This window comes from Netta rufina (genome assembly GCF_964035555.1).
Source record: "Netta rufina genome assembly, chromosome: 6".
Classification (NCBI taxonomy): Eukaryota; Metazoa; Chordata; class Aves; order Anseriformes; family Anatidae; genus Netta; species Netta rufina.
In genome coordinates this window covers 19,697,828-19,713,883 of record NC_140129.1, presented here as the reverse complement: position 1 = coordinate 19,713,883, position 16,056 = coordinate 19,697,828, and the positions used below count along the sequence as shown (strand labels likewise).

General features: G+C 35.0%; 1 protein-coding gene across 1 annotated transcript in view; it reads right to left on the bottom strand.

Moving 5' to 3' along the window:
• Positions 1 to 1,703: 1,703 nt before the first annotated feature.
• The window catches only part of TLK1 (tousled like kinase 1), a 65,439-nt gene continuing 51,086 nt past the window's right edge, over positions 1,704 to 16,056 (bottom strand). Inside the window, exons 14-21 of the mRNA XM_084288770.1 lie at positions 12,141 to 12,222; positions 11,769 to 11,860; positions 11,593 to 11,682; positions 10,644 to 10,813; positions 9,419 to 9,554; positions 6,890 to 7,001; positions 6,495 to 6,602; positions 1,704 to 3,466 (exon numbers count right to left, since the gene is read on the bottom strand). Of these exons, the coding sequence (XP_084144896.1) occupies positions 3,290 to 3,466; positions 6,495 to 6,602; positions 6,890 to 7,001; positions 9,419 to 9,554; positions 10,644 to 10,813; positions 11,593 to 11,682; positions 11,769 to 11,860; positions 12,141 to 12,222 (967 nt within the window). The 3' untranslated portion in view covers positions 1,704 to 3,289. The remainder of the gene's footprint in view (positions 3,467 to 6,494; positions 6,603 to 6,889; positions 7,002 to 9,418; positions 9,555 to 10,643; positions 10,814 to 11,592; positions 11,683 to 11,768; positions 11,861 to 12,140; positions 12,223 to 16,056) is intronic.

Below are 16,056 nucleotides of genomic sequence, written 5' to 3'. Positions count from 1 at the left end.
CTTTTGAAAGCTTTTCTAATTATGCAGCAGTTTGCTCATAGCTGCGGTGTGTGTGGTCAATAGCACTTGGGCAGCTGGCCAGCAACACAACACCCTTCCCATCTTCTTGCTAGAGTTAAAAGCACTTTTCTGAAAATTCAAGTATTAACTAGCCTCTCGGAAAGCTGCATCTATCAACAGCCAGCATAGACCAAGTTAAGGGTGAATAATGTTCCACAGTAAGATCTGAACAATTTCAGTACAAACACAAATAGAATAGTGCCAAAACATGGCTGTTTTAAAGAAACAAGCCAACCATTGTTAACTGCGGCTGCAACGACCTGTAGGACTATAATCATAGTTAAAAATGCAGAATTTCTCTTGCAGTCACTTCTGTTTCATACATGGGTGTTTATACAGTATAGCAACGTAGGCTTTTAGCATCTTTCAGTAAATGTAGACATTTTGAAGTATTTGTGAGTATAAAAGAAAATAAACCTTTTAATTCCAAGATTCAATAATTCAATAAAAACTGATGAAGTTTAACTTAATTCCTCATCTACCTGATGCTACATCAGTGGTGTGTTTAGGAAATACAGCAGTGGATGGTGTGTGATGAAATCAGTAAAATACACATGAAATACAGACTAAATTACTAATACCATGGACTACCTAAAGCGGATCAGCGTTTCTTGACAACCTGCAGTAATTCAGGCCTTTAGATTCGGCCTCAGGGGTACTTCTATCCCAAACACAAATTGCCGAATCTTAGGCATTGAAGACTCTAACTTGGACATCTTCTTGTGATCACAGAGTGACTCTACATGGGAATACAAAACTTTTATTGATGGTATTGTACACAAACACAACTGTGTTCTTTGGAGGCAAAAATCTTGCAACTTTCTTTCAAAAGATGAGATGGTGACTCTTCTTTCATTTATTTCTATGGGGAAACTTACTAAATACAACTGCTTAGATTTCAGAAGTATGTACTTGTCAAGCTGGAGTGTCATGTATTCAGCCACAACAGGCTATATTCCCAGATGCTAACAAGAAAAACAAGTCTGCACGTACAATGCATAATCTCCCTTATCTTTAGGTAGCTATACAATTTTTAGTTACTTAAGCAGTTCTCTAACATACTGCTGAACTTCAATAAACTAGATGTTACCACAATACATTCCAGTTAAATAAATATACAGTTAACACAATCCTTCATTTTTCCTTAGGCAAAATAGTCTTTGATTTAACTTCTGAGATTGACACATGCAGAGTAAGAAGTAATGAAATCTCACATAAGTGTGCAGCTATAGCACATTTCTTGAACCCTGCACTTTGACAATGCAGCAAAAGACTCCTTGGTTTCACCCTGTAGATGATGAAAAGGGTGCAGTCCCAGCACTCCGGTGTAATGTGAAGGCAGTACATGTCATTGAGTCTAACTTTATCCTATGGTTAAAAAAATCCATAAAGACCTACTGAAATACTTGACATTGTTTTTGTGAGGTCTAGTCAATGAAATAATGCATTGGTTACTTCATTATGACAGATGCCTGAAGTTTTATGGAATTCTCCCCTTTCAGCCCTAACATTACTTGAATGAATTATTCTATTATTAGCCCTTTGTAATTGAAGAGAGCCTGCTTTTAATAGCTAAACATAGCTCAGTGATATGGTAAACCGATTTGCCCTTTGTTGAAATGCAAAAACATACAATGAAAACCTTGAAATTTCAACTGTCATTGTTTATTACTGTTTTGGCTACATTCTCTACAATTTCAGCAGCATCTTAAAGAGACAGTTAATGTTTCTTTATATACAATGAAAACAAAATGGCTTGCAACATCAGAAACAAGAGCAACAGTTTAACTGTACAATACTAAATGAAAACCTGTGGTAATACAGCCTCCTTTTTCTGAAACATGGACAAAATTACATATAGGTATTCAGCATCCAGAATGGGACAGTAAAAGAATAGCAAATGGGAGAGAGATATGCTGTTCTGAAAAATAAATTTCTACCATACAAGGCAGTTAGAAAATGTTTCACATTTTAAAATATCTGTACAAGCCACAAGAAACATTTCCTTGTTGATAGGAACTTTCAGAAATAGAGAATAGCCATGAGCAACTTCTACATCTAGTATTGATGCGCTCGACAGGTTAAGAGCGCAATAAACTGACTTAAAGAACTGTACTGTATATTGCCAACACAGATCTGTTTTACATGCCTTGATTGTTAACAAATTACCTACTCAGTCTCTCTATAACGTACAGTTGACTTGCACCTTAAGGAGGTCATTTGATTCTTTTGCGAAAGTAAAAGCAACATCGTTTAGCAGCAATTAAAAGCGCTTTGAGGGAGACTTAAAAAAAATACAATATCCAATTAGAAAAAGCCATACTTTAAACATTTGTACAGGAATAAGTTGCTGAAATTTAACTGAAAATGTGACATCTGTACAACAATTTACAATAGAGCTAGAAGGGAATTTATCATTATTCCTGCATAGAACATTATACATGACCTGTTTGCATTTGGTTTCATACTGTTGCTTGCTTTTATCAGAGGCCTGGAAAAATTTCACAAGTTTCAATACCACAGCAAGTATAGTATTTTTAGAAAACTGAGTCTATTTCAAAATTAGCAACCTATCTGAGAAATAAGTACCGGGAATTCCCTATCACCTTCCAATCAAAATTCTGTGAAAGAACAACACATTTTTGGAGGTACAAGCCTGAGCTGCCAAATAAAATACTATAATTTTATCTGAAGAATCCGATATAGAACATAGCTTTGACCTTCCTGCACTTCTTACTTTGGTTTCAAAAGATCAATGTCTTGGATACATGGCAGTTTGTTTAGTTTATAACCAGGCACAGATTTTTCTCCTGTGTTTTTAAATTTGCTCATTACCTTCTTTTCTTTTTTAATTTAAATAATGAAAAACTACCCTTCCTGTTAGAACTTTCCAGTATCAACCAAATGTACTTTAAGTATTAAAAAGATTATTTACAATGTTCCCCAGAAAAAACTAAAAACCTTTTCTTCAGTCTTAAACACAGTATACCTGTTAGTGTGCAACAGGCAGTGTCATCCTTCAATGTTTAAAGGTTATTCTCTGAAGGGTACATTTATTCACAGTCCATGATCCATTCCAATCATACAAATGACACTATGTAGGAGGACTTCTGTCTGAAAACACAGTTATCAAACTTGTCCTGCGTAAAAACACTCAAATGCTCTCAAGCTCAAGTCTGCATCTGGAAACTACACAAAGGTATCATGCCATTCCTCAAATGGAGAAATTTCAGTACGAAATAATGCTTGAAGTAGGTGGTGTAGGGGATGCTGCTAGCCCAGTCATATGCAAGTTTCCTGAAGAATTTGATCTCCTCATATGAGGCAGAAGATAAGGATCATTAGCCAGCTGATGGACATCAAATCTATCTTCTTTTCGGTATGCTAAGCAGCGTCTGATAAAGGCCTAGAAAAGGAATATAAAAAATTACAATACCATTCCAAATAATTACATCTGCTTACAAGCAAAGAAACATGTCCTCACAGATAAACTAGTTTTGAATATTATCTTTTGTTCTTACATAATTCAGTTCAAAGACAGCCTAACATTTCACTACTGAATCCAATGAAAAACAGAGTATGTTGCAGCAGAAAAAAAAAAAAGCCTAATTGGCTTAAAATAATCACACTTCAAATATGTATTTCCATGTTCAGACAAAAAAACAGGAACTACATTTACAAGTAAAATGTTAGCAGCTCACACAGTGAGAATTCTGCATGTGTTATCCCTGAACAGCTTAGTTAAAGCTAAAAGCAAATGTCAGAGGATTGAAAAAGTATAAAGGAGCTCCACAGAACTTCTTAAACCATTCAGCAATGCAGTAGATGAAGACTAGATGGAAGATGCAGGACAAAACTTCAGTGCTTTAGCTTGCCCTTGGAAAAAGGCATTTTCGTGCGCCATGACTGAATACAGCAAAAATGTGAATTTTGACAGCGGTTGTTGCCACATTCAATTGGTATTAAATAACCAATAGACTATTTATGAAATCAGTACCTAGCTGGAACTTCTCTGCGAGAGAACACTCAATTCTATATTTTAAACCAGATGAATTGAAAAAAATCTTCTAGCTTCAAGAATGCTCTTGAGACAATATACTATCCTTCATGTAGGCCCATACAATGTCAGTCAATTATTTTACGATGAAAGTTTCTGTCAAGTCTCATGTCTAGTACACACAGAACATTCAGTCACTTGGGAACTTGGGCTTCAACATTTAATGATAGAAAATCCTTTTTATTGCTACAGAACTGATTAGCACATCATTACTTAATTTAGAACTTAATTGAAAAGAATTACATATCTTTTCTCGATAAATCTGTTCAGTTGTTTGTTCTTCGCTCCAATTAAAAATTGATGATTAAAGGAAAACTCATCTCTCATATATGTTCCAAAGAATCCTGTTAGAATTTACTTCAAGCACTTCCATATCCAGCGTGAATAAGTTAAAAAATAAAAATCATACACATCTTAACATATATTCACACATTCTTGGACATTATGGATTTTAATCAATCGCTTCTTAATTAATCCCTATCAAATGAGCTGTTAACAATTACTTGCAAGGTTCTCAGGTTAACATTTTGTTTCTAAAATTTTCATAGAATACTTAACACTTCTGTGGCACTGCAGGTATTACTGTAATGTAAAGCAGAACACTGTACAAAATAAGAAAAAGTGACAAGGATCAAAGGACAGTCTGAAAAATCAGTGTCATTTCAGATTCCATATTTATTTAACACCCATATTTTCCAAATCAAAATTTCAGTTTAGAAGTTGTTCTTTTCCAACTACAAGGCCTATAAATCCAAGAGACAATTTAGATTCTGCACAGTCATCATGAACAGTTCAAATTTACAAGTCGGTCTGAAATTGTTTTATAGTATTTCCACCAGAGATTAAACATTTCCCTCTCTTTTACAGCTATCATGACAGTGTTAATAAACTTTAAATGTTCTCTACTTTTACTCTTTTTTTCAAACAAACAGAACATGGAACACAAAGGATGTAAAATAAGTCATTAATTCTATATGAGAACCATGCTGAATTGTCTAGTTTCTCCTGACATCCTCTACAAAAGCACTACTAATAACAAAAAATGCAGAGTTAAAAGACAGAGATGTAAGCCACTAGGATGTAATGGTATCAGTTATACTATGCTTGTCTGTCACTTACAACTGTGTTGTAAGAGACACGAGGTGAAAAAACTTCCCAAAAGTGAAATCAATCAATCAAAAAAAAAAAAAAAATCAACCAACAAACAAACAAAACACGCACACACAAACACAGGAAAAACTAGTTCTTCAAACAAATTTTCACACTCCTAACTTCAACTCGAACTACTTCTAGAAAATATATTAATCATAAACATACCACAATTTTTAATAATAGGTTTATGAACTGAAATGACCTATTATTTTGGGAAACCTACCTCATCTAGAGCTGTGTTTTCGTTCGGTTTAATCTTGAGAAGCTGAATTATCTTAACATCCCTAAATTCTTTGCAGCTTGTGTCCCAAACCATAGTATTATATCTATTATAATATATATATATATATATATATAAAAAATACTAATCTGGCTTTTTTTTTTTTAATTCTTTTTTTGTTTTCTTCCCCTCCCAATGAAAGAATCACTTTTGCATATGTCCACTAGTTTTTTAGAAATCAGGACAGTTTTACAAACAACTCATATATAATGCTTTACTCTGTATTCACAGAATTGGGTTTGTTATAGATACTCACGGTAGCCGTTTTGGAAAACATATTAATCTGTTCTTTTAATGGCTAGTCTGTACATATGAGTTTGATACTACAAATTTTTCAAAACAAAAATATTATCAAATACAGAAAATATTGCCATCCATACTGTTAAGGCTGTTCAACTATTTATTTAATTAGTCTTCTTTCTCAAATCATCATTGAAATATTTTTAATTGCAAGATTTTGTGTTTCTAAACTCAGATTTAAGTTGGTATACACATACTATGACCTTTCAAGGGGAAGAATGTTGGCAGGCACACTCTCCAGGTATTCAGTAGTCAAACAGTTCTTTAAGCCAGTAAGGCTGGGGAGAATAAACATTCACTATTTTCAGAAAGAGCTTTCTACTATTTGCAGAAGTATTTCTTAAGAACTTTTAGTGAGACAGTTAAGGTCCTCTGCAAAAAAGCAAAGCAGGTGATTTTAGAGAATGTCTACTTCACAAGAAAAAATTGGATTGTAAGGTCTTGCTTTCAAGACAAAATGTTAAGAATTCTTAAAATAAGTTTGATGAAATTAAAACATGAAAATATTAGTTCTCCAGTATAGTTTCCTATATATTTAATTACTGTACCCCAGAGCATTCTTTACTTAAGAGCGGTGTTATAGCTGAATCCTCAAAAATAAGTGACAGGTTTTAACCGTTACCCTGCAATTGTATGAAACCTTACCTTGGCTTCATTGCTTACAACAGGTTTGACAGGGAACTGAACTTCTGTGGCTTTTAATATTGTATTTTCTTGTAAGATATCTTGCTGTGATTGATTATGGCCAAATGGCTGAAAAATAAGCACAGGATTTTCTGCATGAATATCCAACTATTTTGATTCATAAATATTTATACCACAGTAAGTTGTTACAGTGGTTATATAAATTTCTAACCATTTCTAAAATTAAGAAGTTCAAGTCAAATTTTTCTACATTTCTTAGAATATTAATGCATGCCAGATAAAACTACAAGTCATTTTCTGTATAGATTCACATCTTTATAACCGTTGTTCAAAGTCTACTGGAAACAGCCATTTTACGCTAAAGCTTTAAGATTTTCAAGCAATGTTTTCCTTACCTTTCTACCATAAAGACACTGGAAAAAGATTACTCCAACTGACCATACATCAACCTTATTAGAAATCTTTGGTGGCTCTTTGCCAACTACAAAACACTCTGGAGGCAAGTACCTGAAAAACAAAGTATGTGCCTAAATGTCAGCAAGTACATGTATGCAATCACTAGAACTTGTTCAAATATCAGATTCTACAAATGCTTCATATACCACCTCTGATTTTTTGACAACTGTACAGTTACCTTATGATCTCATTCCAACACTTCACACGCCCTTCAGAACTGATGTTACAATTTTTTGCATAGTCTTTCAAACAGAGGGCCTATTCTTTACCTAAACCACTAATCATCATTTGTTTTTCAAGTATTGGGATCCTACGTTAAATATATGCCTTCTTCCTCTTTCAGCATGAGAAAAAATGAAAGCTATACAGGGCATATTACAGCAAGGCCTGCGTAGGAATCATAGCTAACATACATGTGGCTTCAAAGATACTTTACCTAAGTTTTCAGTAAGAATGATGACATTAATCAGAGAGGTATATGGTAGACAAAGGTCACTTACTTCCATTCTTACAATCTGCATGAAGCCATATTAAAAAGGCTGAAAGTTGAGTAAGTTCCTATGCCATCTCTGAATTAGGAAAGAACTAGTGAAATGGATTCTCCTTTAAAAAACAAATAAATCTTCCAAATTATCAAGCTGAGGGCAGTTAAATATTAATGACTGTAATATTCAAAATTTAAAAATGCTTAAAAACCTATTACAACAATTACAGACCAAACATTCTTTCATCAACAGCATGTAAGTTTTTAGAAAAAATCTTGAAGGAATGGTTGTGAAAATGGAAATAAGCAGAAAGATGAGACAAGAATGCAACATGAATATGAACTTCACACAACATCACAAAATCTATTCTGGAATACTAGTGTGCAATTCTGATTGTAACATTAAAAGAAGATGGTCTTGAATTGATTCAAGTGCAGAGAAAAACTACTGAGATGATCTGAAGATGGAAAGCCTCCAACTCAGAGAAAAACCAAAGAATATAAAAACACAATAGAGCAATTACTCTATCAGGAAGGGAAACAACCTATTTCAGAGGGGAACACTGTTGGTGCAGGAACAAACAAGTATAAACTGGCTACAAGTAAACACAGGCTGTAAATTAGAAGATTAGGTTTCTAATTATCATAAAACTGAGGTTACAGAACAGACTTCAAATCAGATTACTGGGGACAAAGCACTAAATTCAATACAAACGACTAAGTTTACAGAATATATTATGTGACCTGACTACTTGGAAGGAGAGGTAACTGGACCCAATGACTGAAAGTATCTTTCCCAGTACTATACTACTAAATTTGTGTGATTGGTTTTACACATACAGATTCCCATATCTAACTCACTCAAAACTTTCCTTAACGAAGATTTTGGGCTCATAAAAAGTGATTCATCACAAATCCATAATGCTCAAAGACCATTTTTGATCTCCCAGTTCACAGCACTGCCAGTGCATGTGTTATTTTAGATGAAATCCAACAGACAAAATTTTTGAATCGTGTTCCTACAGTTAAATACTTAACGTTAAAGTAGGTGGAATATTAAGGAAAATAGCAAAACAGTGTAACACTTCCAAAATGCTTTAACTTAAATAATTGTCTTTTCACAGCACATACACATTTTAGTTACTGAACAAGTATGCGTTTTTTTTCCTAAAAATTCTGAAGGAAAATAGAAAAAATGTTATGTACAACTTTCAAATATGGGAAAAATGCAATATTAAAGAGGAACGACACTGGCTTCTCTGTTTACAGTTAGGTTTCAGCTTCAGACTGTATTCTTGCTACAGGCAGAAACAAGGAGAAAAAGAGCAAATGAATTCACAAACTAATAACATGGTCTATGTAGGCTTTCTACTTCAGTCACCCTGACACAACCACCATGCACTCAGGCCCAAAGAGCTACTGTGCCAAAAAAGAAGGTGCATCTTCAGAAAGTGAATTCGAACAACAGCTTTTCTGTAAGCAACAAAATGTTTTTTTTTGTCATTCCTATTCTCTAGGCAGCTCCAAAATTTCAGGTTTTGGGATAAGCATGTGGGTACACAGAAAACAAGTCACAGCTGCTGAGCTCTCATTAACCTTTAGGATGAAAGAGTAAATGCTCTTTTGTCCTAAGGACATTACCTTCTGGTAATCCCTGCTCTAAGATTTCCAAAGACTAAGCACCCACACTTAATCATCACAGCTCTGTCAAACGTCTTCAACCACCTGCAGCCAAAGATTAAACACCTGCTTCTTCTGGGAAACCATATTATCAATCACAGAGATCTTTTCCACATTGTATATATACTTACGGCATCATCCTGTCTTATTTGAGAATATCAAGATCCACCGTACTGCGTAAGAATCTTTGTCACCCATGTGAGTATTTTTAATCCTAGCTATCTATAGGAATTAGCTATGAAACCATTTCTTAAGTCTGAACAATGACCCAGAGTCTGAACAATAAAATCAAACCAGGCATTACCAATAAGTTCCTGCTCCCTGGGAAGTTAAATCCATTCCATCCACACCGTAGCTATCATCATCCATTATTTTGGACAGACCAAAATCAGTAATTTTTATTTCTCCACACGCTGTTCCATCTACAAGAAGGATATTACCTAAACAGGGGGAGGAAAAAAAGTTGTTTCACTTTTTTATAAAGCTCAAAAAAAAAAAGCTATCAGAATGCTTAATTTTTAAAACTACACTCAATTCTCAGGAACATTCAACTTAATGAGGGGTCAGTGACAACTTTACATCATTTGTATATCCTCAGGTCTAGACTGACTTGACTATGACACATTTTAGTGCAGTCTCAAGAACTCTCTATGTTATCATCATCATCTGAAATGGCTCCCTCAACCGGGAGCTAGCTGGACACCGAGGAAACAGCAAAGTGTAGCAGTATACTAGTCATAATGAAGTTGCATATTTTTCTGTGCAAAACAAATCCTACCCTACACATTTCAGGGTTTGTGTATGACACAAAATAGTGCCAAAACATTATTGTAATAATGTGCTAAGAATCTAACTCCATGTGTTAGAGTTGTACAGCAATTTCTTGACACAGAAGTTATTTGACGAGGTTCCTCTAAAAAGAGAACAAAAAATAAGGAGACTAAGAATACATTTGGTACAATGCCATAATATGAAATCTATTATTCCATAATAGAAATCTATACGAACAACTGACTACATAGTAGCAAGCAAACAGCCTGGCACTACTAGACCCAACGTTTTAAAAAAAAAAAAAAAAAAAAAGTTCCGTAAAGTCCTGGTTGGAAATGCTTATCCTCAGCTGCAGAAAGTGATTGATTACTTGTTTTAATCCTTTACAGGCTAAGAAATACATAACGGAAAAATTATTTACAAATCAGCATTACACCATGATCAGACAGGACTGAGCCAATTAATGATCTTATCTGCTTACATTGTAAATGCTTATGTACGTATCTATGTGGTCTGTGATTTTTTTCCTACAAAGTGAAATCAAAATAATACAAGGGAGAAAAGTTATTACAGACATTTTTCTAAAGAAAAGGCATTTGATTTTTACAATAAAATCAGAAAGAGAAATACCCGTTTTTCAGTTGACTAAAATAAACCTGATACACAGAAGATAATTTTGGTATTTTCAATCATGAATTACAAATAAAATAAGGATAAAAAAGGGGCTGACATTTTCAATTTTATCATTCCTCATTTACCTGGTTTAAGATCATAGTGTATAATAGGGGGCTTGATCTCATTGAGATACCGTAGTGCATTTACTATTTGCATTACAATGGACCTAGCTTCCTTCTCTGACATCAATTTATGTTGCTTGAGATAGAAATCCAAGTCATTGCCTTCACAGTATTCTAACACCGTGCAAAACCTAGGGCAGAATTTAGAGAGACAAAATTAAATGATGTATCAAACTACAAGATCAGAGATATGACAACCTAGTTTGATACGGACAAGCTTAACAACGGCTGCCTGAATATTAAACTATATGAGTGAAATCGTTAGTAAAACACAAGGCATAACCATTAGCTTATGAAACCTGACATCAATCAGAACATTCATATTCACCAAACAGGAAAATGCTTCCCTACTAAAGAGAGAGATAAAGTATGAAAAACAAAACAAAACAAACAGAAAACCCCTACCAACCCAACTCACACTTATTTATGCAGTCATATGTCTCTGTAGAAAAGATATATTAATTATTGTGACACAAAATTTCATGCCCAGTGACCATTGGCCACACTTAGGCTACCAAGGCTCCTGATGGTATCTAGTCTTGGAAACTTAAGCGACAGCATTTCCGGGCTGCCCTCCAGCAGCCCTTGCTCTGCCCAAAAGCATTACAACACTGTATATTCCCTTTCATCCTCTGAACACCCTGTAGAGTTTGCTAGTCAGGTGTTACAAAACGGTGTTTACATCACTTTATAGAAGGTCTGCAATATTTATCCGATACAAAATTCTGAAACTCATGTTGTTTTTTCGTTTGTTGTTTTTGTTTGTTTTTTGACATCACCCTAAGAAAACCCTAAACATTTTGGCTGAAAGCAAGAACATATTCTTTTTGTTCAAATATTCTTCATTTCTGTTTATACAATACTAACAATCCTTGTCAATTTTTAGGAAATACTTATTTCATGTACGTACGTATCTGTATCCAAGGAGAAGTAGTCATATAGTTTAACTATCCGTGGGTGATCCAGTTCTTTGTGTATTCTATACTCTCTGCAGGCATGTCTAAAAGAAGATGGATACATTAATCTTCCACAATCAATAAAACGCTATTCAATTTAACATACGAAGCGTAAGTCATTAATATTTACTTGTGGTAGTTTTCTTTCTTTTCATCTCTCCAGCTTTTGTTAAGCTGGTGAATCTTCACAGCAGCATATCTTTGTTCATAAAGATCAAAAGCCTAAAAAAGAAACCCACAAATATGGGAAAGTTATAACCAAAAATAACACCCAACAGAAAGGAAAAAAACTGTCATGTAATTCTCATGTCTACTGTAATGCTAATTCCTTCCACGCATTAATAAAGGAGTTTGTTCAACCTCTGTTTAAAGAGTACACCACCATGTTAAAATCTTCCTGTTTATTCATATCCCTCAACACCCCTCTGCCCCACTCCCCAAATTTCGATGTACAAAAATATATGACTCAAACATTAGGTTTAGCAGACTAAACACACTCTACCTTGTACACTTCACTGAAGCCACCTCGGCCAAGTAAGTGGAGTAACAAATACCGTTCATTCAACGTGGGGTGATCTTTAAACCTTGAAAGAAAAAATAATAATTTAATTCTGTTTAAGGTACACAGTCATAGCCTAAAATTTAAATCTCTTAGTATTACTTCTCAAGCAGCTCAAACAGAACTTCTCTATTAGTGATACCTAACATGCTGAATAATATTTCACTATGTGCAACTTTATAGAACTATACAACGCAGTCAATTTCAGTACCTGCCGACTACTCAGCAAACAACTGCTATCGCAACACCATCATCAAATCACACCATTCTGACAAACTTTTGTCATTTTTTATGAAGATAAGAAAAACACCCTTAACCCACTCACTGTAAACACTGTTCTTGTGATGAGTCAGAGAAAATACTATTCTGCATTGTCTTTTTTTTTTTTTTTTTTTTTTTTTGAAACTAAACCACTGCCTATCAACAACAGTGATCATTGTCAATGTCAGCAACAGTAATAACAGTCGAGTCTGCATTCTCTCCATAGCATGAGTTCTGCTTCTAGGCTGTCTGAAAAATCAGAAGTGAGCAAAGAATTTCAGAACATTTTCCAACCTTTCAATCCGTTCATTTATACTTTGCTAATAAACATGCCCAGAAACCCTCTGACAGTAATATTCTAAACACAGGTGAATATTGCTTTGCAACCTGTATCACTAGAGGGCTGCTGTTCTCTTCCCTATCATCCTACATGTATCCTGCTGAAATCCCAAACTCTTCCTCTACATAAAGGTTAATGAGATGGGAACCAAGGACTCTCTGCTCACTGTGCCAAATTTGTTAGATGTCAGCTTTCGTTTTCTGGAACAGATAAGGAAGATATACTTCCTTATTTTACACATATACATGTGTGTGTATATATGTATATATAAATTGACTTTATACAAGGCTGAGAAGTTAGAAAATAACCAACAGTAGTACACAAGAAAACATACCAAAGACTGAGTATCTGCACATACTCTTATCAAAAGCAGGAAGGAAAAATGCCTTCCAAATGCAAAATGATGCTGAAAGATACAGAAAAGGACCACACTCTCTGCTAAAACATGAAGATGACAAAACAAATCTCTCCATACAGTCATCCAGAGTCTGACTGCTCATGTTTGCAACACAGGGAAGAAAAAAAAATAGTGAAGGATTCAGAGAGAGATGATAATAACTGCTGGAACTCTTTGGGGGTTTGTTAGATGAAAACACATTTCTTATCAGCTTCCAAAATCCTAGTAAGCTGAGCTGGTGACTTGATTGTCTTTCTACAACAAACGGGATTTCAGAGTTTACACTTTTGAAATATGGATTTTTAGTAAAGCTCTTCAGAGATAAAAGAAACTAGGTAAATATTTAGGTAATATTAGGTAAGATTTTATGAATTCTAGTAGTAAATGACATGAACAAAACAAATGTTTGCAAGTCTCTTCACTCACAGTGACAGGTGACCTCACAGGGTCATAGACCTCACAAAGCCTGATAGGCTCTATAATTCTATCACATTTTCAGTACAATGATGAGATACCTATACTCCTAAATCTAGAGTCAGCTGCTAATTAAACTGCATTGAAAACCTTAAGGAAGGTTAATACATATTTGAATGTTAAAGTTTTGGTTCTTTTTAAAAATCATAAATAATAAGCAACACATTCAGTACAGATTAAATAAATTTAGAGGTATAATAATTATGAGAGTGATGTTATGTGATCAGTAACCCATTTCTTCAAACCACTCTTGAAAATTTTAAATTAATGTTTTCTTGGTCCTTCTATGACATCTATGCCTCTAGTAGGACCAGTAGCGAGAACCTTTCCACCTCCCCCCTCCACTGCTGCCTCTGCTAACCCTGTGTGGCTCTCCATGACTCAGAACCAGCACCCTGCTGGTAGCCCCGGCATCTCACAAGCTCTCAGCCCAGACAGGGAAGCCTTAACCTCTACCCTCCACTTTTTCTATTCTCCCAGTGTAGTTGTAACATACAAGTTTACTCATCTTTTTTCTGGGCAATACAAAATTTCCTACATTCTGTTGTTAAGCCTGGGACCCCAAACAGATAAGTTTGCAGAATCCTTCATGTTTGGGAGGCTTAAGGGGGGACATGCATGTGTAGAGTGATGTGAAGGGGAAGGCTTCAACAAGAAAGAGGGCTCAGCCTCAGACCCCAGGTGGAAGTTGAAAACCCGGCAGGATTTGTGTCAGGACCCAAGGCCACTTCACTTCAGAACCCACTCTTATCAAGTGGCTGAGACCCAAGTAATATTAGGAAAAGACAGCAGGGGCTGCAGACCTAAATGACTTCCCCATTGCTTCTGTCTTCTGTATTACACTTGTAAGTTGCAGCTTGGCTACTTGGCAAATATTCAGGTCTAACTCTGCCACTTCTCCCTCCCCCAACCAAAACCCCCAAAAATATGAAAACTAAGTAGAAAGCTTTTAATTTTTTATCACAAAGTATGCCAACATTGACTGGAAAAAGAAGTAAAGGTGCTTGTCCGTGTCCTGTAACTGTTTTCAAGGGGGACTAATTTGGGCACATTTTGTCCCTGTCCTTCCTACGCAATGTTTACACGGACACACAACCTGATCATTTTTGCTGTGGTATTTATTCCTTCTTGTTGAATTATTTTTTTTAAACTTCTTATGCCAACATTGAGGATTAACAGTGGTTAGCATTTTAGCATTTAACATGCAAAAAAACACGTTTATTTTTATTTTGTTGTAGGACATTTATTTTCAAAAGGAAATATTCTGCCACCAAAGTGTAAGCATCAACACCCATTATTTTTCATAACCAAAACAATGTCACAACATCAATTTAGCTATCAATTAGCACTATAGCCACATGGTAACAAAATTTTTCTGTATTCCCTGAGGGTATGGGGACCATTACAACAGCAGAAAACAATTTCATGTCTTGTCGCTTTAATGTTCAGAAATCTTACTGTATATATAAATCTACTGTGTCTAAAAAGCAAAAATTAAAGCCCTCAAGTCCTAAGGCTACTGTTCCATAAACATTTACTAGTGCAGAAAGAAACAAGCCCAGTCCTGCTATTTCCTTCCCCATGGCTGCTCATTCCACCCTTGTGTTGCCCTCTCTCCTCATGGCAGCATAAGCATTTGTGCAATGGGGGGCAAAGAACTAGGCCAGGAGTTTGATTGATATGGTGTTAAAATTAATCCAGAAAAAGAAACCACAGGAGCTGGAAATTTAACTTGGATCAACTTCCAGCATCTGTTCCCTACAGAAATGCTATTGCTAGCATGTGAAAAGAAAAAGGGCAAGTGCATAAGGAAACAGTAGATAGGCAGAACTGGTTTCTTTCAAGCAACAGTGCCAGCTTTAACTGCTGGTGGAACTGTGGTGTTAATGTTTGTGTTCTCCACCATGGAAAACACACTTACTTTATTACTTATGTAATTACTTTGGAATCTACATAGTTAAAGCAAATTTTAAACGTCAATTCAACGTTATGATAAATTGCCATGCAAGCTGAAGTACAGAGTAACATTTAACTGAACTCAAAATACTTTGCATTTATCTTTTTACTATCAGGTACCTGTGCAATATGTAAATTACAGTGCAATAAAACTAAAACTAATTTTAACTGCATCATAAAATCTCTGCTCTGACATCAAACCTCCCCACCATTTTCTTGCATTACTGTCAGCTAAGGAAATTGCATTAGGTTCCCTTACAAGATTTTTTATTTAACCTAGTAACATGAAAAGTCTTGAAAGTTTTAACTTTCTTGCATTATAATCTGTGTGTGTGTGTTATTTCCTGCATATTCAATAAAACTGTTAACTTAAAAACTGGCAACCTTTCTATTTGGCAAAGTTTAAATGATTTAAATATATATATATATAT